The sequence below is a fragment of the Hemitrygon akajei genome, chromosome 1 (genome assembly GCF_048418815.1).
Source record: "Hemitrygon akajei chromosome 1, sHemAka1.3, whole genome shotgun sequence".
NCBI lineage: Eukaryota > Metazoa > Chordata > Chondrichthyes > Myliobatiformes > Dasyatidae > Hemitrygon > Hemitrygon akajei.
In genome coordinates this window covers 189,377,883-189,404,675 of record NC_133124.1, presented here as the reverse complement: position 1 = coordinate 189,404,675, position 26,793 = coordinate 189,377,883, and the positions used below count along the sequence as shown (strand labels likewise).

Sequence of the window (26,793 nt, the reverse complement as noted above, 5' to 3'; positions counted from 1 at the left end):
TTTTAAGAGAGATAGGTACATGGAGCTTAGGAAAATAGAGGGCAATGCACTAGGGAAATTGTAGGCAGTTTCTAGAGTAGGTTTCATGGTCAGCACAACATTGTGGGCTGAAGGGCCTGTAATGTGATGTAGATTTCTATGTTCTATGTTCCATGCTTCTCCATACCTGATCTAGAACTGGAGATGCAGGACATGATCCTAACACAGTCATCCTACCTTTATGCACTTATACTTAAAACTCCCAAGATCACCATCCTCTTAAAATCACTTACTGAGGATGTAACTTGTAAACTGATCCATCAATTCCAACTGTGATCTTCATCATTCCTCTGTTCTTGTTCTCCCACATCCGATTTATGACACCTGCCAATCCAGCTGCACAAATGCGTGCTGCCCGTGTTGACACACTCGTGCATACCAAATGGACAATATCACAGTCTACCTTGGAGGGCATCAAACCTAGTGTAGTCAGTATATTATAGATTTGCTTCTGGTCACCTGTATCACTTGAATAAAAGAAGAAAAAGTAAGACAATATTAAACTGTCTCAAACTGCTTGGTAGAAAACAGCTAACATATGATGTGAAGTGGAAAAGCAAATACCAGACTAACTATACAAAAGGTTATTCAGAAAGTTGATGCATCTTTGACTGACACTCTGGTACAGCAGTTCCAATTCTTATGCTTAGATTTACACAGCTAAATGTTTAACATGAAGATAACAAAGTTGTGAATCTTTTCAATTGCTGATAGTGATTAACAATTGAAGCCAAAGTTCCTTGCTTTATTATTAAACTGGTTATGTGCAATTGCAGTGTAAAAAATAAATGTGCTCCAGTACAAAAGGGGAAATAATAAATGTAGGTCCTCTCCAAGGTACGATTTATGAGCACAGGCTTCCATAAATATAATTAAATTCAAACAAGAGTCAGTCTTAAAAAGAAAACCTGACTACATATAATTTTCTTGCAGTAATCAGACACCATTGTATCTAAAGAATACAGTTTCAGCATGGAAGGCAACTTAAGAAATGTTATGGATCTTCTAGCCATTAATGTAAGAAATGCAATCATTCGACAAGCAGAAGAAGATAAATGGATTGAGTCCATCATTGGTAAACCAAAAATTGCAGTAATAGGATGAGGTTGTAAATCAATGTTCAATACTGTGGAAATAATATCAAAAATGTCTTTCCAATATTCTTTCAAAAGTGGACATGACCAAAACATATGAGTTAAAGACGCTATCTCAGAATGACATCTGTCACATATAGGATTTATATGGGAATAAAAATGAGCCAATTTATCCTTGGACATATGAGCCCTGTGCACAACTTTAAACTGTATTAATGAATGTTTAGCACATATAGATGATAATATAGAAGAATTTTATCCCAATTCTCAATAGGGATAATAAAGTTAAGTTCTCTTTCCCAATCATTTTTAATCTTATAGAAGGCCTCTGAACGTATTTTCATAATTATATTGTAAAGTTTGTAATATTGTAATCTATTTTGTTGAATTGGAAAGAAATTAATCCCCCTACCATATTTCATTGGCTTTCTCAAACTTTGTTATGTCTAAATTTGGAGAAAATTAGAAGTGTTGTATTTGACCCTTCTATTAATTTTGAAAAGACATGGAGACCATTTATTCAATATTTTCATATGATGTAATTTGACCCTGTTCCAATCCTATTTGTTTTTTCGGTTTTGATTATACATATGTTGAGAGGATCGGAGTTGGCGACACCGATGATTTTGTACTTTTTTAAGATACTATAAACAGCCCATTATTTAATTTTTTTTCCTTTTCTTTTTTTTCTCCTTTTTTTCCTCTTTATTAGCATTAGGTTGTTAGATTAGTTTTTATTAGGGTTAATTTTTTTTTTCTTTTCTTTTTCTCTTCTTTTTTTTATATATATCTAGATTTGTTCTGTTTATATGATATTTGTATCATTCATGATTTGGGAAGACTTAACTATATTGTAATTCTTGCTTGTGTATCCCTTCATGTTCAGTGTAACTTTGTAAGTTTGTAATCCCACTATCTATGTATTAATCTTATCATGTTGATATTAATAATAATAATAGAGATTGAAAAAGAAATATTATGGAAACTGATAAGCAATGATTTCTATTGACATATACAACAAAACTCTATTAAGCAATATAACATCAACTGATAATTCAAATCCATCAAAACCATTGAGCGTGGGACATCCTGACTCTATATCATAATACATAGGCAAGAGAAGGCAGTAAATGTTCATGCTGCTTGGCCCTCATTAATACCATTCATCACACACTGTGGAGATGAGATCACACAAAGAAAGATGAAGGATCTCAGGAAGTCAGACAGCATTTATAGAAAGAATTGAACAGTCAATGTGTTGAGTTGAGATGCTTCATCTGGACTAAAAGATAGAGGGGAAATGGTAATCATAAATAGGAGGTAGGAAAGGATGGAGCAAGAGCTGACAGGAGGTAGGTAGACTCAGGTGAGAAGGGGTGATAGACAGATGGGGAGGGAAGAGAGGGAATAGCAGCAAAAGCTATAAGATGATAAATGGAAGAAATGAAGGATGATGTAGTTAGGAGAGGACAGTTTTGCATAGAATTGAGCAAGGGAAGGAGGTGAGAAGGACAGAGAGGAAGGGAACCAGTGGTCAGATGAGCAGATGGAGATGATGGAAGAAGTGAGAGAAACAGGAGCTAGGTGGAACAAGAGGAGATAGAATTGGCTCAGCCAAGGAGGAGTTTTGGCAATGTTCATGCTGCCAAATAGTAGACTATCCAGGAGGAACATTAGCTGCTGTTCCTGAAGGAGGTAGAATTACCATATCAAATAATTTTATGTATGATCTGACATATTTACAGATGTCCCTAAATAACCCATTTATTATTTTAATTTTGACATCTGATATGCAACAAAGGTGCTGATATATTTTGGTTAATTTTATGGTACTGTAAACCAATGTAACTCTTGCCCCTAACAAGGATGTTTTTGCCAGAGTTTTAATATAGAATTCCTAACACCTTAATTTAGCCTATCACATACAAAAAATATCCTTTTTTTCTTTGCCAGTAAGGCTTTTCAGTTCTATTTCAAATACATCTTGTTCCTTTTTGAGCACTCTTAATCATCACTGGTTCTGACCTTGTGACACTCTGCCTAACAATAGTTCTTCAAATATATTTCAATTTGATGGTAGTTCTTCAGCTTTATGCCTCCTACAATAAAACTACTACCACTGAAAGTTATGGAAGAGAAATCTGTCTTGGGTACCTGTGCTAGACTTGTGAACAAGTGTACTTACCCTTCAAAAATTCGGCTTCACTGACTTCAATATTTGCATACTGTTTAGCACGGGCAACGGGAGACATTTCTCCCCATGTCTCCCTCTGAAATACGTACAAGACAACAGACTGCAAATTCCTACGTAAAGATAAGAAATCTGCAGCATTTGTTTTGGTTTCTGTGCTGTTTCTTTACCCTCATATGTTATCCTGCATTGAATAACATATTCATGTTAAATATTTTTTAATGTGCACATTCATGAAATAAATGTAAACAGCTGATTGAAAAAAAATTGAAAGTCTGAAAAAGTTTAGTGGTATCCAAAGCAAATAAACTGGCATATACCTCTGAAGTCATGCGATATAGTACCATAAAAATGTGGATCCAAGGCTTTTATTAATAGAATTTATTTAGTTTTTTGTGATTGCTAATGCTGTTGGCACAAAGGGTATCAAAGCATTAGAAAGCTGTAGACATTATAGAATTCATTACATTTTTTTATTTTACCATCATGTTGAACTCATGGATGACAGAACATCAATATCACTGACATCAGCCACTACCAATATAATGCTGTCTTCCACTTATTGGGTGGAAGAAATAGAAAAATTCTTTAAAAATGCAAAGGAAACAATCACCTGAAAAAAGCTGAAACAGAAAATATTGGAAATACACAGCATCTAAAAAGGGAAAGACTGATTAACATTTTGTACATTGAATACTAATCTGTCCTTCCTCCTTATAAATGGTGAAATGCCTGCCGTGCATTTCTTGTATTCACAGGTTTAGATGCTGAAGAGAAAATTCCTTAATGTGTACCAATTACAAATTGTGGGACATTATAGTTAAAAAAATTTAAAATTCACACAGTGAAATAATATCTGGCAGTCCTTTTGTGTTAGAATCATTCAAAATACAAGTATAAAAAGGCTGTCAATTTATACAAGGGAAAGGCAGGATACATATTGTTCAATTATCTCTGTATTTCCAGGATTTTAAACCATGAGGGGAGTAGAAACACACACCTCTTACACCCTGTTCACAAACAGTTAAGGTGTTCTGTACCTTTCTATTTGTGAGAGGAATCTTGTTTCAAAGCTCCCTCGTGTTTTTAGCTGCTCAGATGCCTCTCCATTGAAGAGCAGGTTTTGATTTACCAGTTTCAGTAACACAAGTCGTGTAAGCTCGCCCATATACTTCCCACCAACAATCTTCTCATATCTAATTAAGAAAAAGGACACATTTAATCTTGTGCAGTAAAATCTATGTGCTTTCCAAGCTCCAACAGTATCTTGAAGTATTTATTCTGTAACAGGGATAATCAATAATACATAAAGCTTCAATTAAGATATCCCAATAATTACTTAGTTTTTTATATTCATATTAATTATGTTTATTTGTGACTGTGCTTTCCCAACACATACTGCCAAAATTCTGTTCTCCAGTGTTGCTGTTGAGATCTTTCATTGCAATATATTGTTGCCATGCTAATTTCATCTTCCTACACCGCCACGCTGTTCTCCCAACCTAGATGATAACTCTCACCTTCCTCCTGAGATCCCAATCATCTCAGAAGCCAGTCTTAAAACAATTTAATTCAGTCCATGTGATACATCTGAGAGGCTAAATACAGCAAGTCCTTGCTGTGGTATCAAAGACCTACACTCCAAATCTAGCCAGGCCATTCTGGTACAAATTACATCACCTGAGTCTAAACATGGCATTGCAACATGGAAAGAATGCATAGGATCAGTTCACAAAAAGCAGGACAAATTTAATCAGGCTACTTATCTTCCAATCAATTTTCTGTAGACATCAACAAAATAATGAAAAATATCACTGACACTGCTATCAAACCACACTTACACGGTTTGGGTATCATGAGTGTCATCCTGCTCCAGTGTCAAAGAGGGATGGCCTTTGACACTGAGAAACATTTGACCAGTACAGCACCAAGAGAGTCTGGTAAAACAGAATCACTGGCTGGAGTCATATCTTACTCAAAGAAAAATAGTTGTGATGATTGTAAGTTAATTATCCAAATCCCATGACATCTCATCAGGAGGTTCTGAGGCCCAACCACCTTCACTATTCACCTGTGTGCAGCGAGAATAATTTGTTAGAAGAGCTACCAACAAACAATTATCTCTTTATTTCCAGTGTTTTCTGTTTTAAACCATGTGAAGAGTGGAAATGTACACTTCATATTCTGTTCACAAACAGTTAAGGTGTTCTGTACCTTTCTATTTGTGAGAGGACTCCCTCGTGTTTTAGCTGCTCAGATGCCTCTCCACTGAAGAGCAGGTTTTGATTTCCCAGACAACATTCAGAAGTGCCATTCAGTGACAAACTCCAACACAGAGTCTAACCACTGACCCTTGATATTAAATAACATTATATACACTGAGGACCATCAACGTCTTGGGATTATGTTTGACCAGAAGTTCAAAATGAAGCTATACGGAGTGCTGTAGCTTCAACAGCAGGATTGAGGGACTGCCTCCTGACATCACAAAGCCTCTCCACCCTCCAGGATTATGATGGAAAAGTATTCAATTGCCTGGATAAGTGCAGCTCCAGTTAATGAAGCTGAATGAAGCAGCTGGCTCGATTGTATCCCACCTACCTAAATATTCAATCTCATCTACAGAGGCTACAGTTTGTTCTATTTACAAATTGATCTCCTAGCCTGTACCAATATCAACTCCAAATCCTTGCCTTCTAGCACTAAGAAGGACAAAGGTTGGGTTAACATAGAATTATGGACATAAAAATGTACTAGATAAATCTGATGGGAATTCTTTGTGATTGATATGATGAAACCAAAGGAAAGTATAATAGATTTTCAAAAGGCATCTGATAAGGTAACAACACAAAATAAGCATTCACTCGATTGTTGTAATGCTCTAGCACAAATTGTGGATAGGTTAATGAAAAGAAAGCAGCAGGACAAAATGGGCCATTTTCGGGTTACCAGGCCAACTGTTTTACAATCCATATTAATGACTTATATGAAGAGGCCAGGTGTGATTAACTCAGACCTGCTGACAATACAAAGCTGGAGGGGAAAAAAGAGGCTGCAAAACAAAGGAGAGTATGCAACCACATAGCAGATGAAGACTTAAATGGAGAAATCATGCATTTTCAAGGGAAGATTAAAAAACTGTTTAAATCATGAAAACTTATCAAGTATTGTTTTTCAAATGTATGTTAATATCGGCGGCGTCGTGTAAATACATGAACTTCACATAAAGATTCAGGAAACGGGAAATAAATAATACATTAACCTTTGATGTAAAGGGGCTGAGTGAAAAAGAAAGTACTTTGCAATTATACAAGAGTTTGGTGTGACTGCAACCTGCGGCAGTTTTATTCTCTTTTCTCCAAATGATCCACTTGCCTTGGAAGCAGTGCCACTGGATTGACAGGATTGATTGGGTTGAGGGGATTCTGAAAAGCAAGAGCCACCATTTTCTGTAATAGAAAGAAAAAACTAACAATAAAGTAAATGTTGGGGAAAATAGATGCTGGGAGGCTGTTTCCCATGGCTGAAGGGTCTGGAAACAGCATCGTCTCAGGATAAGGGGATAACCATTTTGAAATTAGATGCAATTTCTTCACTTAAGATTTTGAATCTTTAGAATTGGCTGTTCTATAGGGTTATGGATACATAATTATCAAGAATATACAAGGCTGAGATCAATAGACCTTTAGAAGGGACTTTTGGAATTTGATAAAGCCAGGAGATTCTACAGATGCTGGAAATTCAGAGCAACACAGACAAAATGCTGGAGAAACTCAGCAGGTTAGGCACCATCTATGGAAATGAAAAAACAGATGAGGTTTCGGGCCAAGAAAACCTTTCATCACACCAGGTGAGGGGCCTTGGCCCAAAAGAACAACTGTTTATTCATTTCTATAGATGCTGCCTGACCTGCTGAGTTCCTACAGCATTTTGTGATTTTTAGAATATGAACTGAGATCGAGAACCAGTCATGACCTTGGTGAATGATCCAGCAAGCAAAGGAATCAAACGGCCTGTCTACAAAACTTAGCATACAATCTGTCTACACTCTTTACATTAGGAAATACACTTCATGTTGTGCCATTTAATACAATGTAGGGATCCTGCTGCCCTATGACATAAAGTGTAACACATTATGTGAGCATCGTTGCATTTGTTTAAAATGCTTTGTATCAATACATATTGATCTTTTAACTGCTGTATTACCTTGCAGGAGTAATTAAAATTTTAGAATTGGACACTGACCAACTTTAAACTGCTGAGGCTGTGACAAGGTCCTCCCAGTTGCTGGGAATTCAAAGCTGTTGAACAGCTAATGAACTTTGACTGCAGCATTACAAGACGAAATTGTAAACAGTTTAATTCAGATCCTGTCCATCATATGAGGCAATATCAGCCATTAGCTGAATGGGTAATAGCAGTTGCCGTAGGTCAGTTTGGACTGATGGGCACAAGCTGCGTAATGGCACATCATTACTCCCAAACAGTTAAGATTTATTGTTGAATTATGGAACAGGGCACACTTTAAACACCAAAACAACAACCTGCAGCAGTAATACAAAGGAGGGAGAAGACTATTGTTTTAGAAACGTCTGTTTTGTGTTGCAAATGTAAAGGTAGCTTAGCTAAACTGTTCAAAACATCACAAAAAGATGATAGCAGGATCGCCATCTGCATCTAAAAGTGTTAATTTAAAGTTGTTAGAACAAGGAGTAAAAATTCCTTTTTAGATTACTTATGAAAAGTATTTGTAATGATGTTAGCAGTGAACTTCTTATCCAAGTTCCCTCTACTGAATATACCTTCCTGAGTGGAAACATAGTTTGCTATTCTTTTATCACAGGTGGAACAAAATATTGGTCTTGCCTACTTCATATAGTAATTCGAGCACCATCATTGCAAACACTGCAGCAATTCAAGAAGAAATCTTATGGCCATGTCAGCGCAACTAGGGATCAGGAATAACTGTGCTCAATCAAAGCGAAACAGATGTATTCCAATCCCAGTAATTACATTTGTGACATGCTCCACATCACCCAGAACCTCAGGATTTTGCGATGATGCAACTATACACATTAATATTAACGGAATATTATACTTACAGCTGATACCCTGGGTTGACAGACGTTTCGTCAACAATGCAGTCATATTCCAGGCGGAACTCCTCAAGCTCGCCCGTGTCCCCAAACCCTCCCAGTTCTGTGTTCACACACATTCTTCCTTCTTCTCCTTCCACTAACTCCACATTTTTCATTTCCTCCATGTAGCATGCATTACAGCCAGTGCCTGGAAACACAAAAACAGCTACATTACCAAATCAAAATGGATTTAGCCAGCCCTGTAATTCGTTTATTTATTAAGAGTAGGCCCTTCCGGCCCTTTGAGCTGCATCACCCAGTAATCCCCCGATTTTAACCCTAGCCTAATCAGGACAACTTACAATGACTCAATTAACAGACCAGCTGGTACGTCTTTGAACTGTGGGAGGAAACCAGAACACCCGATGGAAACCCACACAGTCACCTACAGCACAATACAGGCCCTTCGGCCCACAAGGTTGTGCCATACATGTCCCTACCCTAGAAATTACTAGGCTATAGAAACATACAAAAAAGTCATAGGGAGAACATACAAACTCCTTACAGACAGCGAGAGAATTGAACACTGCTTGCTGGTATTGTAAAGTGTTGGGCTAACCACTAACTACTGTGCTGCAAAAGTAAAAGCTATTTATTTTACTTGAGGATATTTTCTGGAGAAAAGCAAAAAGAAAACTATAGACAACACACACTGTAGATGCAGTTTAAGGAAATCTTTAATTTGATCTCAGCCAATACTTGAAGTCGAAGATGATTTCCTCCTATTACAATTGTACCCTATGTGTCCTAAGTAGGATCTAAATGGAACAAGTGGAGTTAGAGAGGGAAGATGGATCAATTAGTAAGATTATTTCATACTTTTTCTGCTATTTAGACATAGCTTTCATGTGGTCCTGACAGAGAAACACGAAGTGTAAACACCTTCCTGATATTCCAACACCAGTTTGAGGAATTTTGTGCCAGGTATCTGTTTCACAAAGTCTTGAGACTTCTCCCTCTCCTCTGAACAAACTGATTCTTCTCTCTCTGGAGGCCCTCTGTTGGTCATGCACATTGTGTCCTAGATGTCTGCATGAGATGCAAGCTAAGGTAACATGATATGGAGAGCAAACTGTTACCCATTCAGCAGATCCCGCCCCCCCCCCCCCCCCATCCACACAGATGATGAACCCAAAGGTATGGTAGAGACCGATACAATTTGGCACCATCCGTATCGCAGGAGTTGCCAGTCGGCATTGAATTCAACATAAGACTGCCTTAGGGACTTATGCTCTGGAATTTTCCTTGGGGTTTACTCCAAAGCCGTCCCCATGATTGGGTATAGTCACAAGGAAGGGGAGTTTTGAGATCAGAGTTTTCCTTCTCGTAGATGAGCTGCCAATCATGGCTGATGAGCCCCATGCACCCGAAGGCACCAGTAACCCACCTTTGCCCCTTCTCCTGTCAGTAGAAACAATTCTGTCAGGCTTAGTAGTTAAGCCACACATGAAGGCCAAGAGCTTGACTTGGTTGTCAGAGACTATTTGAGGCACACACCATTGGGAGCATTTAACAGGTAGTGGGAGCTTATTCTGCGCCCCTCCCCCCAGCTATAACAGCTTCGAAGGTTCCTATGGCCTATTCAACTAGATTACACACATTATCTGAAATCTGAATTCACAAGATATTGACTGAGAGGCATGTACTAACAACTAAGCCGAGCTGACATTTTGTGATAGTCAGTTACCACTGTCATACACTGAATATGAGGCACGCTCTACTGGTTTCATCATTAAATCATGTTTGTATAAGGTGCATACTGAACAGCTTTTATAGCAATTATGCAATAATTGGAGGTTGTTGGTACCAAAAATGCCTCGCTGGCTGTGGACTATTTCAGCATTGTAGTACTTATCGAATGGTAATCTCTCTATGGGTTTAACTGATAGCTGCAACTATGTAAGTTTTACTCTTGCAGTTTATGACATGACAATTACCTGAATCTTTTCAAGAGCTTGTTTTATGATACTCACTCACTGATGGTGGTTACTTACATAAATTCCAGAACCTTTACTATCCGCTCTTCCATTTACACTGCAGCACCATGGCAACGTTAATTTTTTGTGCTACGGGGCCACATAGCTATCTGACAGTCTTTTCTTTACTTCTGCTCAGTACACACTTGAGTAATCACACTTGATACTGGAAACTCATGCCGATGACCTCAGACATGATAGCACAGTTACAGATATAGCTGTTACATCACACTGCCAGAAACCCAGCTTTGATACTGACCTCCAGTGCTGTGTGTGTGTGGAGTTGTCATGTCCTCACTATGACTGTGCAGGTTTCTTCCACTTGGTCTTGTTTCCTCCCACATCCCAATCATGTACTGGTTGCCGGGTTAAAGAACTACTGTGAATACCCCCACTGTGGATGGCAGTAGGAGTATCAGGGTGTGATGGATATGTGATAGAGAACTGGCTACAAGAAAGTAAACTTAAGAATTGGATTGTAAGGATTGTTCTAAAAGCCAGCAGAATCTGGATGGGGCCTCTACGTTGTGAAAAAGACAAAAGGAATCTGCAAGCAACATACACAAAATGTCGGAGGAACTCAGCAAGTCAGGCAGCATCTATGGAAAGGAGTACAGTCGATGTTTCAGGCTGAGACCCTTCAGCAGGACTGGGAAAAAAGATGAGAAGTCAGAGTAAGAAAGTGGGGGGAGTGGAGGAAGAACCACAAGGTGATAGGTGAAACCGGAAGGGGGAGGGGTGAAGTAAAGAACTGGGAAATTGATTAGTGAAAGAGATACTGGGCTGGAGAAGGGGGAATCTGATAGGAGAGGACAGAAGGCCATGGAAGAAAAGAGGGAGGTGATGGGCAGGTAAGGAGATAAGGTGATAGAAAGAAATGGGAATGGGGAATGTTGAGGGTGGGGGGAGGAGGGAGGCTTTACTAGAAGTTCAAGAAATCTATGTTCATGCCATCAAGTTGGAGGCTATCCAGACAGATATAAAATGGTGTTCCTCCAACTTGAGTGTGGCCTCATCGTGACAGTAGAGGAGGCCATAGATTTGTATTCTAGTGGAATGCAGCAGGCCAGGCAGCATCTATAGGAAGAAGTACAGTTGTCGTTTCAGGCCGAGACCCTTCATGAAATGTCAACTGTACTTCTTCCTATAGATGCTGCCTGTCCTGCTGCGTTCCACCAGCACTTTGTGTGTGTTGCTTGAATTTCCAGCAGCTGCAGATTTCCTCGTATTTGTATTCTATCTGGGTAGCCTCCAATCTGATGGCATGAACATTGATTTCTCGAACTTCCGGTTAAGAACCCAATCCCCTTCACCATTCTCCATTCCCATTTCCCTCTCTCACTTTCACTCCTTACCTATCACTTCCCCCTGGTGCTCCTCCCCCCTTTTCTTTCTTCCATGGCCTTCTGTGCTCTCCAATCAGATTCCCCCTTCTCCAGCCCTGTATCACTTTCGCCAATCAACTTCCCAGCTCTTTACTTCACCCCTCTCCCTTCCGGTTTCACCTATCGCCTTGTGGTTCATCCTCCCTGTCCTCCTTTCCAGTCCTGATGAAGGGTCTCGGCCCCAACTTTACACCTTTCAATAGATGCTCCCTGGCTTGCTGAGTCCCTCCAGCATTTTGTGTGTGTTGCTTGGATTTCCAGCATCTGCAGATTTTACCTTCTTTGTGAAAGGAATCTGTCATCAACTTTTCTACTCCTTGCTTTTGCCTTGGGGTGTATAATGGTCTTTTCCCAAATTTGTACAAGATTTCACTCCCAATACATTTCCAAATCTAGTATGCTTCAATTGAAGCTGTTAGTTTCCTTACCTACTATCATTCCAACCTCACAGCTGTGGTCTTCGTAGTAACAAGAAATCATTGTTGCAACTGTGTCATTCACCATGGCAACCACGTCCATTTCAAAATCCTGCAACACAAGAAAAGTTTATACTCTCCAATTTAATTTATTTAAATATAGGAGATTGAGTAATATATGTATTATAAGTGGAAAAAGGTTTATGTTAGATTAGAAGATTACATATCAGGAACCAGAGCTCGATATTGCACTGAACAATCCAGTTCCCACCAGAGAGAGGAAACATTAACTTCCCAACTCAGTTCAAAAGGTGAATATTTGTATAGTAAAAGCATTCTTCAAATCTAAGTTATTTTAGTCATGATAATATGATAAACTCTCAAAGGAAAATTATTTTAAGAATTCAGGACAGGGAAATGTAGTAGAGGAGTTTCGTACTCAGCAGTTGACACGGACTTCTTGGCAAAATGGCCTCTGTTTGTCCATAATTATTCTATAAAGTATCTTAATTTATTTATAAACAGTAACTGACCACAACATTGTATAACAGGATGCTCAGAATTCCCAACTCACCCCTCTCCTTTTAATTGCATCACGAAGCAGTCCTACCACATTGTTTCCCTCAGCTCCTGATGCCTTAAATCCTTTGGTCCAGTTCAGAAGAATCCCCTGTAAAGAAAGGGAAGTGTGAAAACAATGCATTATTCTGCACAAGAAAATCCAAGTCATCTGTTCGGATGGCTATACATGGCTTTTTCATTTGAGAGTGCAGACATATTGCCAACTATTATGGACTGGTAAATGGATCCAAAGAGAGAAAACTTAAAGCACCTTCCTAACCAAATGAAACTTGCATTCCCTTTGATGTGAATGTACTTAAAGGCAGATCCCAGAGGTGAAATCACAATTTTATGAATAATCAGAACCTTTGCGGATAAAGGAAGTTGTTAAAGATTGCAGTGCAGTTGTGGTTCTTATACTGCAGGCCATAACAGTCCCACTAATAATATCCATGAAGTCTCTCACCTTGTCAATATCTTCATGTCGGACTGGGAATGAAAATGTAAATCCAAGAGGCAGCTTCTTGTCTTTCATGTTGTATTGATCCAGGAATTTGGAAATACACTCAGCAATGTAATCAAAGAGCTAACAAGAACATGCAAGCAACGTTAGTAAGAATGATTATAATCACAAAAAACCCAATTGATACAGAAGCACTGAAATAAAATTAAGAACCAGTTGCCTCAGAAAAATTTTGATCAATCTATCATTTCTATCAATCTGGAGCAATAAGTTTGTAAAACCCTTACAATTTCTGCTGTGTCTGTCATAACATCAGTGGGAATGGAATACATTTGGTTGTTGGTAGCAATTTTCCAACTTTTAGTTTCATCTTCTTCTACTTTCACCAACATCACACGGAAATTTGTGCCTCCTAGATCCAGTGCCAGGAAATCACCCACCTCTAGAAGACAAGGTAATAATGTGTCATACAAGTATGTATATGGACACATTTTAAAGAAAAATCAATAAGTTAATCAAAGGTTAAAAATATTCACTTTCAGGCCCAAAGTTCAACTTTGTGAGATTCCTGAACAGAAGGCTTAAAAGCTAAAGGGAGGTAGACTTAAAGTGTTCTCACCATTATGTCTTCTTTGTTCCCCTGTGTGATGTTTCATCCTTAGTGATTCAAACAGCATCTCAAAAAATTTTGCTATCTGCCCTCCATCTTTGCTTCCTTTCTATCCGCACTCAACCATTTGAATAATCCAAAGCATATAATCAAATAACCTGCTGGCCTTGATACTTATCATAAATCGTGCCATCTCTAGTCTTTGCATCACACTCCACCTTCTTCCTTCTGCCTCCTTCTTCATACCCCTCCTTCCTTGCACCACCTCTCTTCTTTATGTATCTGTCCCTGGGAAAAGCTCCCTCCCATTTCAACAAGTGTAAAATTTTGCAGATTCCATAGATCTGAAATGAAATTTGAAAATGCTAGAAATATTCACGAACAACAAACAATGGGAAGAGAAGCTTAGTTCATAAGGCAGATTGGTGTTCTTTCATCTGATAAATTGTAAACAAATCAAGTTTTAAGGTGCAGAGAAAGGATGCGAGAAGGATAGGGAGATTGAGTGAAAGAGGATGCTGACGCTACTGGAAAACTACAGGTAAAAGGAGATGAATGAAGTGAATGAGCAAGAGGAGGATGTAAAGAGGTCTCTAGAAGATACAGACATGCTAAGTGAATAAGGCAGAACATTTCAGATATAATATACAAAACCATTTATCTACATGATGAGGCAAGATTAAATAGGCCAGGATTGTGTTCTCCAATATTCATAAAAATAATAGGTGATTTCTTTGGAAATGACAGAATGTTTCAGGATACTAGAATCAGAACCACAGTTTCAGAATTACTTTGGACCAATATAGGAGAAATTTCTGCACTAAGAATGAGTGAAGAACCTTTGCAGTTCTCTACCCCAGAGGGCAGTTGCAAAATAATAAGTTTCGTGACATATCAGTGATATTAAACCTGATTCTGATTCAGTTAAGATTTGGTGATCAAGTTCATCCAAAACAGTGATCAACAGATTTCCAGCTGTTAAAGGAACCATTGGAGGTAGGGATACTGCAGGAGCATGATGCAGGGGTTAGAAGGTTAACCATCCATGGCTCAAAGGGCCAGATGCCTTACTCTTGCTCCTAGTTCTGATGTTATCTCAGTAATCTTATTAGGAGGGAGCAGAAAAAATAAACAGTGAAAACGTAAGATACAAGACTGGAGTAGCCATAATTGCCAAGTGGGAAAACGAGATCCTATTCCTGATGCTTATGATTAGCTTCACTGATAAAGTGTAGGAGGACAAAGTCAGAGAGATCAGAGTGGGAGTAAGATGCAGAATTAAATAGATGGAAAACTGAAAGATCACATTCATTTACATGAATTCATTCACTCGTTCTCATCCTCACCAACTCACTCACTTGAAACATGGCTGCATAAGTTAATAGTTTATTTTCAGAAGGCCTTTGGCAAGGTGATACACATGACGCTGCTTAACAAGCTAAGAGCCCTTGGTATTACAGGAAAGACTCTAGCATGGATAAAGCAGTGGCTGATTGGCAAGAGACAAAGAGTGGGAATAAAGGGAGCGTTTTCTGGTTGGACCAATTTTTTTTCATATTAATGATTTGGATGATGGGATTGACGGCTTTGTTGCAAAGTTAGATAGGTGGAGGGGTAGGTAGCTTTGCTGTAGTAGAGGCTACAGATGGACTAGATTAGGAGAATAGGCAAAGAAATGGCAGATGGGTGGCAGTGTCATGAAGTGTGTGGTCACGCACTTTGGTAGAAGAAATGAAAAGGTTGACTATTTTCTAAATAGAGAGAAAATACAAAAAACCGAGGCTCAAATGGACTTGGGAGTCCTAGTGCAGGATTCCCTGAAGATTAATTTGCAGGTTGAGCCTGTGGTGAGGAAGGCAAGTGCAATGTTAACATTACTTTCAAGAGGACTAGAATATAAAAACAAGGATATAATCTTGTAAGTTTATAAAGCACCAGTGAGACCTCACTTCGGTGTATTGTGAGCAGTTTTGGGCCCCTTTTCTTAGAAAGGATGTGCTGACGTTGGACAGGGTTCAAAGAGGTTCATGAAAATGATTCCAATACTGAACAGCTTGTCATATGAAGAGCATTTGATGGCTCTGGGGCTGTATTCACTGTAATTCAGAAGAATGAGGGGTGACCTCATTGAAACCTATTGAATGGTGAAAGGCCTTGGTAGAGTGGATGTGGAAAGGGTGTATCCTCTGGTGGGAGAGTCTAAGACCAGAGGACACAGTCCCAGAATAGAGGGGTGTCTATTTAGAATGGAGATGAGGAGGAATTTCATTACCCAGAGAGTGGTGAATCTGTGGAATTCATTGCCACAGGCAGCTTTGGAGGCCAAGTATTTATGTATATTTAAGGCAGAGGATGATAGGTAATTGATTGGTCAGGGCATGAAGGGAGAAGGCAAGAGATTGGAGCTGAGAGGAAAACTGGATCACTCATGATAAAATGGCAGAGCAGACCTGACAGGCAAAATGTCTCTTACATCTTACAGTTTTATAGACAAGTTTCTGGTTCAGCTCCATCTGGAGTTTTGAATTCAGTTCCTGTTGCCACATTACAGGAAGGATGTAGAGGCTTTGGTGAACATATTCATGATAGAACACAGAATCGTACAGCACAGATATTGAAGAGGTTCACCAAGTTGTTGCCTGGATTAGAAGGCAAATGGTACAAGGTTGGGCAAATTTGTTGGATTGGTTATTCTGCAGTGGCGGAGGTTGAGAGGAGGCCTGATTGAGATTATGAGAAGCATTGGTAGAGTAGAGGGCCAACATCTTTCTCTCCAGGGTTGAAATATCTAATGCCAGAAGACATTCATTTAAGGTTAAAGGGTATAAATTCAAAGGAGATGTGCAGGGCAAGTTTTACTGGGCACTCCTACTCAAAGAAGCAAAGGGCCTCAGGTCCCTAGTATGAGATGGTGGTATGGAGGATTAGGAATCCATGGTAAAAGTGTGCTGGCTAGGGCCAGAAACCTTATAAATCTTAAGGTTTCAACTCACTAATCTTGGCCCTCAGAGCAAGGCTGCAGTACCAGAGGGATATCAGAGACTGTTGTGTACTCTGCTTCACAGCTTGCCCCTAGCACTCCAACTTGAAGGCTCCGTCATCCACTGCATGGACCAGATGAAGGCATCAGGTAAAGCCAGAAGTGGCAGCGTTTGCTTCATGACTTGTTGCAGTTCTGTCTCAGTCCTACTCCCTCAACATGGAGCATCCTGCAGTCCAGTGTGGTCCATTCTATCTGTAGATGTAGTTCTTTGTCGCCATCCTGATAATAGATTACATTCCACCTCTAGAAGAGCTGAGTACTGTGATCAAGTCAGGACACAGTTTGCCCTGATGCATATCCAATCATTGCAGGGGACTTCAAATGAGGAATTATATGTAGAATTAAAAGGGCTAGAACCTAACTGACTTATTAGCAGCTTGACAAGTCGTGCTGTGAGAATAATGTATGAACAAAGAAGTGTTTGTTCTGTGGGAAGCTTCTCGGTCTACCCTTATCTGAATGTGATAACAATGTATAACAGCGGCTCCACACAGTATTCTGGGCTCACTTGGCTGCAGATCTTCTCAAGCTCAGTGAGCAGAGACTCTGTGTTGCCAACTGTGAACACAAGCTTGCTAATAAACAGTATGTACATTTAAGTAAACTGTTAACAGTTATTCCTTGGGCCTGAACCTAAAGTCCTCTGGTAGAGAGGCAGATTGCCACAACCAAGTCTCTGATAAACTAGCACCAACCAACATGTCACCTGCAGAACCAGAGCCAACACCCTTGATCAAAGCTCAAAAAGTTCAAAGTAAGTTGTATTATCTGAGTACATATATGCCACCACATACAACCCTGAGATTCAGTTTCCTGCGGGTAGACTCAGAAAGTCTATAGAATATTAACTATAACAGGATCAATAAAAGATCAAGTAGAGTGCAGAAGACAACAAAATGTAAAAATGCAAATATAAATAAACAGCAATAAATAATGAGAACATGAAAGAACAAAATAAAGAGCCCTTGAAGTGAGATCACTGGTTGTGGGAACATCTCAATGGATGGGCAAGTGAGTGTAGTTATCCCCTTTTGTTCAAGAGCCTGATGGTTGAGGGGTAGTAATTGTTCTTGAACCTGGTGGTTTAAGTCCTGAGGGTCTTGAGCCTTCTGAAAAACACCACACACAAAATATGCTGGAGGAACTCAGCAGGCCAGGCAACATCTATGGAATAAAGTACAGTCGGCGTTTTGGGCCGAGATCCTTTGGTAGGACCCATAGATGCTGCCTGGTCTGCTGAGTTCCTCTAGCATGTTTTGTGTGTGTTGCATGGATTTCCAGCATTTGCAGATTTTCTCTTGGTTGTGTTTTGAGCTTTGTTCCTGATGACATCAGCGAAAACTATTACTCCACAATCAGGAACATTCACCTTTCTGTAACCACACTCTGGCAAGTCTGATCACCTGGCTGTACTTCTACTCCCAGTCTACAAGCAGAGACTACAGAACGCAGCACCAGTGGTGGGGACTGCTAAGGTATGGTCAAGGGAGGTGGTTAAACATTTATAGGACTGCTTTGAATTAATGAACTGGACTATAGTCAGTGATTTATCTTCGGACCTGAATGAATATGGCACAGCCAACACCAACTTTCATGAAGACCTACGTGGATGAGTGTGTGCCATTGAGAACGTACCAAGTTTTTTAGCCAAATCAGAAACCCTGGATAAACAAAATGATTTGCAGTCTGTTGAGGGCTAGTTCTGTGGCGTACAAAACCAGTGATCCAGAATCCGAAAGAAGTCCAGACATTCCCTATGAAGGCCATACTGACAGCGAAAAGACAATTCCTTGTGAAATTCAAGACACAATTGGATGCATGATAGCTGTGGCAGGGTTTACATGCCATTAATTCTTATAAGGCAAAACCTAACAGCATACCTGTAGTAATGCTTAACTCCCTGATGAGCTCAGTCTCTTTTATGAATGCTTTGAAAAGGGAGAATAACACTACATCTGTGTGAATCCCAACAGCATCTGGTGATCTTATGATCCCTGTCTCAGAGGCTGATGTCAGAACATCCCCCAAAACGAAGGAGTTGGGCCCGATTGGCATATCTAGCCAGGTATTGAAGACCTATCCCAGCAACTGAAGGACATCTTCAATTTCTCACTGCTGACGTTCCAATCTGCTTCAAAACGGCAGCAATCATTCTGCTGGCCAAGAAGAGCAGGGTGAGCTGCCTCAACAACTGTCACCCAATAGCACTTATTTATGTCATAATGAAATGCTTTCAGAGGGTGGTCACAACTAGAATTAAATCCTGCTTGAGCTGGGATATTGACCCACTGCAATTAGCCTACTGCTGCAACAGGTCTACAGTAGATGTGATCTCATGAGCCAACTTACTTTATAAGTATCCTCCTTTATATCATGATTCTGAGCACCTAGACAACAGCAAAACATACATCAGACTGTTTATTGATTACAGCTCAGCATTCAATTCCATCATCCCCTCAGTATTCATCACCTGACCCTTTGTACTCTCCTCTGCAACTGGTTCCTCGACTTCCTGACCGGAGATAACAAGAGGTATGGATCAGTAATAACATCTCCTCCTCATTGACAATCAACACAGGCACACATTAAGGATGCACCAAATGACATGAATAAATTTGCAGATGATACCACATTTGTTGCTAAAATCACAGATGGTGACATACAAGAGTAATTATAATTGGCTGGTTGAATGGTATCGCAACAACAACCTCATACTCAATGTCAGCAAGACCAAAGAACTGATTGTGGATTTTAGGAAACGGAAGTCAGGAGAACACATACCAGTCCTCAATGAGTGGAAAGGCTGAGCAGATTCAAGTTCCTAGGCGTCAGCGTCTAAGGCCCAACATCTTTATGCAATGCAATCATGAAGAAAGCATGCTAAAGTTCAAAATAAATTTATTATTAAAGTGCATATATGTCACCATATACAAGCTTAAGATTAATTTTCTTGCCGGCATACTCAGCAAGTCCAATAACCATAATAAATCAATGAAAACTGTCCAACTAGGGTGTTCAACCAGAGTACAGAAAACAATAAACTATGAAAATAGAGAAAAAAAAATAAACAAACAATAAATATTGAGAACATGAGACGAAGAGTCCCTGAAAGTGAGTCTGTTGGTTGTGGGAACATTTCAATGATGGAACAAGTGAAGCTGAGTATTAATAACACTTCATTAATAACAATCAATGCTAACAATGGAGTGCAGTGGTGGTGGAGGCAGAGGACAGATGAAAAAATAATTGAGGAAAGTGAAGGCGAGTGGTGGCGGAAGAGGAGATGGAGTGAAGGTATGGTCGAGGCAAATGAAAGCGAAGGTGGAGTGGAAGCAGAGTCAAGGCAGAGTCATAATGCCCCTGACAGTGAGGAAAGTCCCGATATCTGATCAATTTAAGTACCAGGCTGGATTGGAAAGGTGAGAAATGGGTCGAATCATGACAGTGAGGTTCAAGCCCTAGTGCGGTCTGAGAGCGAGGAACAATCCGATGTCTGGAGGACTTAAGCGCTGGGCCAGATTGAAAAAGTCAGGGTGCCAGACTGGAGGCAAGGGCCTGTTCAGCTTGCTGCTCCACTACATGGAGCTACATTTACTGAGCTCCACACGAACTGAAGGTGTAGCCTGCTCTGGCTACAGTGATGCCTGGCTTCGCGTCTGTGGTCTTGTAACATTTACCTGGTTTTGCCATGAACTGAGGCTGTAGCTTGCTCTGGCTACAGTGATGCCTGGCTTCATGTCTTTTGAAAAACTTCATTTCTGAAGCTATTTGCTTACTTTTATTGTTTATACAATTCGTTTCTCTCTCTCTCTACACACACATTTGGTGTTTGATGGTCTTTTTTTAAAATCGGTTCTTTTGAAGTTTATTTGTTTTGTGGCTGTCTGTAAGGAGACACATCTCAAGGTTATATAATGTATACATACTTTGATAATAAATGTACTTCGAAATGTGCTTAGCCACCCAGTCATAAGCGTAAAGTGAGAAAAGCAGGGGACTAAGCACACATACACCTGTGCTGATGGAGATTGTGGAGGAGATGTTGTTGCCAATCCGAACAGACTGGGGTCTGCAAGTGAGGAAATCCAGGATCCAATTGAGCAAGGAGGTATTGAGGCCAAGGTCTTGAAGTTTATTGATTAGTTTTATGGGGATGATGGTATTCATTGCTGAGCTGTATTCAATAAAGAGCATCCTGATGCATGCACCTTTGCTGTCGAGATGTTCCAGGGTTGAGTCAAGAGGTAATGAGATGGCATCTGCTGTGGACCTGCTGCTTTGGTAAACAAATTGGAAGGGATCCAAGTCATCTTTCAGACGGGAGTTGATACGTTTCATCGCCAACCTCTCAAAACACTTCACCACTGTGTGTTTAAGTGCAACTGAATGATAGTCACTGAGGCAGATCACCACACTTGGGCACTGGTATAACTGAAGCATGCTTGAAGCAGTTGGGTACCATACACTGCTGAAGTGAGAGGTTAAAGATCTTAGTGAACACTCCAGTTGATTGATACAGGTCCTTAGCACTTGGCCAGGTACCCCATATAGGCTGGATGCTTTTTGTGGGTTCATTCTCCTAAAGGCTGCTTACACATCAGCCTCAAAGACTGAAATCAAAGGATCATTAGAGGATTTGGGAGTTTGTAATGGTTCCTCCATGATTGACAGTCAAAGTGAGCATAGCCAGCAGCTGTACTTCATTAGAATTTGAGATTTGATGTGTCAGCAATGACTCTTGTAAATTTCTATAGATGTAGGGTGGACAGCATTGACAGGTTGCATCACAGTTTGGTATGGAATCTCCATGGCATAAGATTGAAAAAGGGTACAGAGGGTTGTAGTCAGCTCTATCATGGGCACAACCCTCCCCACCATTAAGGACATCGTCAACAACAACAACAAACTTCATGTCATATATAACAGTGATAATAAACCTAATTCTGATCCATTGTCTGAAGATGGTGCAGTACAGCAAAGGCAGGTTGGTAGAGGACTTTTAACTTGCAGATGTTGAAAACAAGGCCTAATCTCTCATTTGTTTCACTGAATGAGTTGACAATGACTTGGCGATCAGCTTCTGACTATGCAATTTCAGATATCCACTACACACTGCAACTGAACTAATAAGGTTGGGGAGACTCTGGTTGTAAAGTATAGGCACCATTAATGCTGCAGAATAGTTTTACTCCAGTAGGAAGGTCTTTGGATGTGAAGTGCAACATCAAGGAAAGAAATGAAAATAAAGAATGAGAGCAGTTGTACAGTTTGTTTGATAATGGTCTTTACTGCGATTGATTGTTGTGACTCAGATCAATTCCAATATCAGAATCAGAATCAGAATCAGACTTTAATCGCCAAGTACCTATGCACATACAAGGAATTTACTTCCGACAGATGTTGTCTCTCTGCTCATAACAATAATAATGATAGATATAAATGAAAATATAAATTATACATACAGGTAGTGTAATCCAAGTAATAGTTAGCTGACAGTTAACCGGCAGTTAACGTTTGTATATGTAGCTGGTCAGCTTTGTTCTTGTCTCCAGAGCTAAGCTTATTCAAAAAAACTGCAACTTGTTTCCCCAATTGCCATATCCTGCTCAGCCAATATTGCTACTTGCTGACCTATACTAGCTCCTGTTAAGCCACATTACCTTTTAAATGTTTTATCCCTGTTTTCTGATCCTCCCTCTCATTTGAATCTGCTTCAACCTTACAATCACTGAGAATTCAAGCTTCTTGCTCATCCCCAAATTTAATTGTTCCTCCATTTGTACAATTCTTTCACCTCTGAAATTTCCTCCCTGGACATTACTCCCGTCTTATTCTTTTTCCTCCTTTACAACTCCTTAAAAATTTTCACCAAACCATCTACCCAGATACAGGCAGAGCCTAAAACACAATGCTTCAGAGATGAGGACAACTAAGAGGTGGTCATGGGAGGCAGAGGAATGATTATAGGATGCTTTGAGTCAGTGGACTGGGTGTTCAAGCACTCATTTGGAGAGCTGAATGAACACGCCATGGTTGTAATGCACTTCATTAAAACAGCTGTAAATGAACATGTTTCCACTAAATTATTCAGAGTCTTCCCCAATCAGACCCCCTAGATGAACCAAGAGATCCTAAATTTGCTGAGAGCCAGATCGAAGGCATTCAAGTCTGGAGGCCAAGAAAGCTACAAGAGGTGGATTTATGATCTTCAGAGAGCCATCTCATGGGCGAAGTGATGATTCTGGATCAAACTGGTATCAAAGAGGGATACTTGACAACTGTGGCAGGGTTTGAATGCTACATGGGAGACAGCAGGGATGTGTTTCTAGATAAACTCAATGCCTTCTATGCTTGCTTTGACCATCAAAACATGGAGGAATAATCACAAACCCCCATATCTCCCAATGATCCTTTGATCTCAGTGTCTGAAGCTGATATGTGGGCTGCCTTCAGGAGGGCGAGTCCAAGGAAGTGACCAGACTGGATGAGGTACCTGGCACATACTAAAGACCTGTGCTCACCAACTAGCTGGTGGGTTTACTGAAATCTTTAACCTCTCACTTGGGCAGTGTCTGGTACCCACCTGTTTCAAGCAGGCTTCAATTATACCAGTGCCCCAGAAGAGTGTGGTGATCTGTCTGGATGAGTATCACTTACATTCATAGTGATGAAGTGCTTTGAGAGGATGTTGAAATATATCAGCTCCTGCCTGACAGGCGACTAGGATCCACTCCAATTTGCATACCAGAGCAACTGGTCCAGAGCAACTCTTCATTCAACGCTGGACAGCAAAGATGTGTACATCAGGGAACTCTTAATCAACTACAGTTCAGCATTTAATACCATCAGCCCCTCAAAACTAATCAATAAGCTCCAAGACTTTTGTCTCAATACCTCCGTTTTCAATTGGATCCTGGATGTTCTCATTTGGAGACCCCAGTCAGTCTGGATTGGCAACAACATCTCTCCACAGGTGCACCAAAGGGCTATATGCTTAGCTCCCTGCTCTACTCACTTTACACTTATAACTATATGACTAAGCACAGCTCTAACAATATATTCAACTTTGCTGATGACACCGCTGTTGTGAGCCGAATCTAAGGTGGTGATGAATCAGCATACAGGAGGGAGATTGAAAATTTCTGGCTGTTACTATTTCAGAGGACCTGTTCTGGACCCAGCACATAAGTGCAATTGTGAAGAAAGCATGGCAGTGCCTCTACCTCCTTAAGAGTCTGCAGAGATTCGGCATGACATTTAAAACTTCAACAAACTTCTACAGATATGTAGTGGAGAGTGTATTGATTGGCTGCATCACGGCCTAGTATGGAATGGCCAATGCCTTTGAATGGAAAATCCTACGGAAGGCCCAGTACATGACAGGATTTGGCCTGGTACATGACAGGTAAAGCCCTCCCAACCATTCAGCACATCTTCATGAAATGCTGTCATAGGAAAGCAGCATCCATCATCAGAGATCCTCATCACCAGGCCATGCTCTTTTCTTGCTGCTGCCATCAGGTAGAAGATAAAAGAGCTCAGGAATCACACTATTATGCTCAAGAACAATTAATACCCCACAACCATGAGGCTCTTGAACAAAGGGGATAACTGCACTCACTTACCCATCTATTGAGATTTTTCCACAACCGGTTATTTCACTTTAAGAGATCTTTATCTTGTTATTTCATGTTCTCATTATTTCATTCTATTTATTTATATTTGCATTTGCACAGTATGTTGTCTTCTGCACTCTACTTGATCTTTTATTGATCCTGTCATAGTTACTATTCTATAGATTTGCTGCACATGCCCACAGGAAACTGAATCTCCAGGTTCACATACAGGAGCAGAATTAGGCTATTTGGTTCTGCAATTTCATCATGGCTGATCCAATTTTCCTCACCCCCAATCTCCTGCCTTCTCCCTGTATCCCTTCATGTCCTGACCAATCAAGAATCTATCAATCTTTGCCTTAAATATACATAAAAGACTTGGCATCCACACAGCCTATGGCAAAGAATTCCACAGATTCACCACTTTCTGGCTAAAGAAATTCCTCCTCATCTCCGTTCTAAAAGAACACCCCTCTATTATGAGGCTGTGTCCTCTGATCTTAGACTCTCCCACCATTTAGGAAATATTCTACTCTATCAAGACCTTTCATCATTCAAAAGATTTCAATGAGGTCAGCCTTCATTCTTCTGAATTCTAGAGAATACAGGCTCAGAGCCATTAAACACTCTTCAAATGACAAGCCATTCAATCCTGGGATCATTTTTGTGAACATCCTTTGAACCCTCTCCAATTTCAGTATATCCTTTCTAAGGGGCCCAAAACTGCACACAACACTCCAAGTGAGGCCTCACCAGTGCTTTATGAAGCCTCAGCATTACATCCTTGCGTTTATATTCTAGTCTTCTTGAAATGAATGCTAATACTGCATTTGTCTTCCTCAACACAGACTCAACCAGCAAATTAACCTTGTGGAATCCTGCACAAAGACTCCCAAGTCTCTTCATACCTCAGATTTTGTATTTTCTCTACATTTAGTGAATAGTCAGCCTTTTCATTTCTTCTATCAAAGTGCATGACAATACACTTCCCATCACTGTATTCCATCTGCCATTTCTTTGCCCATTCTCCTAACCTGTCTAAATTCTTCTGTTGCCCCTCTACTTCCTCAAAACTACCTGCTCCTCCACCAATCTTTATATCATCTGCAAACTTTGCAACAAAGGCATCAATTTCATCATGCAAATCATTGACATATAACGTAAAAAGAATCATTCCAAACGCAGGCTCCTGTGAAACACCACTAGTCGCCAGCATCCAACCAGAAAAGGCTCCCTTTAATCCCACTCTCTGCCTCCTGACAATCAGCCACTGCTTTATCCATGCTAGGATCTTCAAGTCAAGTCAAGTCAAGTCACTTTTTATTGTCATTTCGATCGTAACTGCTGGTACAGTACACAGTAAAAACGAGACAATGGTGCTACATGAAACAATACAAAAACTACACTGAACTATGTAAAACAACATTAAAAAAACTACACTAGACTACAGACCTACCCAGGACTGCATAAAGTGCACAAAACAGTGCAGGCATTACAATAAATAATAAACAAGACAATAGGCACAGTAGAGGGCAGTAAGTTGGTGTCAGTCCAGACTCTGGGTATTGAGGAGTCTGATAGCTTGAGGGAAGAAACTGTTACACAGTCTGGTTGTGAGAGCCCAAATGCTTCGGTGCCTTTTCCCAGATGGCAGGAGGGAGAAGAGTTTGTATGAGGGGTATGAGGGGTGTGTGGGGTCCTTCATAATGCTGTTTGCTTTGCGGATGCAGCGTGTGGTGTAAATGTCTGTAATGGGAGGAAAAGAGACCCTGATGATCTTCTCAGCTGACCTCACTATCCACTGCAGGGTCTTGTGATCCGAGATGGTGCAATTTCCAAACCAGGCAGTGATGCAGCTGCTCAGGATGCTCTCAATACAACCCCTGTAGAATGTGATGAGGATGGGGGGGGGGGGGGGGTGGGAAATGGACCTCCCTCAGCCTTCGCAGAAAGTAGAGACGCTGCTGGGCTTTCTTTGCTGTGGAGCTGGTGTTGAGGGACCAGGTGAGATTCTCCGCCAGGTGAACACCAAGAAATTTGGTGCTCTTAACAATCTCTACCAAGGAGCCGTCGATGTTCAGCGGAGAGTGGTCACTCCGTGCCTTCCTAAAGTCAACAACCACCTCTTTTGTTTTGTTCACATTCAGAGACATGTTGTTGGCTATGCACCAGTCTGTTAGCCACTGCACCTCCTCTCTGTATGCTGACTCGTCGTTCTTGCTGATGAGACCCACCACGGTCATGTCATCGGCAAACTTGTG

General features: G+C 40.3%; 1 protein-coding gene across 5 annotated transcripts in view; it reads right to left on the bottom strand.

Moving 5' to 3' along the window:
- Positions 1 to 26,793, bottom strand: part of gck (glucokinase (hexokinase 4)) — a 73,616-nt gene that overhangs the window by 9,699 nt on the left and 37,124 nt on the right. For 3 of the 5 annotated variants that reach the window (XM_073057230.1, XM_073057221.1, XM_073057240.1), the window contains exons 3-9: positions 13,551 to 13,705; positions 13,267 to 13,386; positions 12,814 to 12,909; positions 12,252 to 12,351; positions 8,427 to 8,610; positions 4,365 to 4,520; positions 273 to 506 (exon numbers count right to left, since the gene is read on the bottom strand). In XM_073057230.1, the coding sequence (XP_072913331.1) occupies positions 273 to 506; positions 4,365 to 4,520; positions 8,427 to 8,610; positions 12,252 to 12,351; positions 12,814 to 12,909; positions 13,267 to 13,386; positions 13,551 to 13,705 (1,045 nt within the window). Of the gene's footprint in view, positions 1 to 272; positions 507 to 3,318; positions 3,427 to 4,364; positions 4,521 to 8,426; positions 8,611 to 10,456; positions 10,538 to 12,251; positions 12,352 to 12,813; positions 12,910 to 13,266; positions 13,387 to 13,550; positions 13,706 to 26,793 lie in introns of those variants that run through there. The other 2 variants (XM_073057250.1, XM_073057258.1) reach the window with 2 other exon arrangements.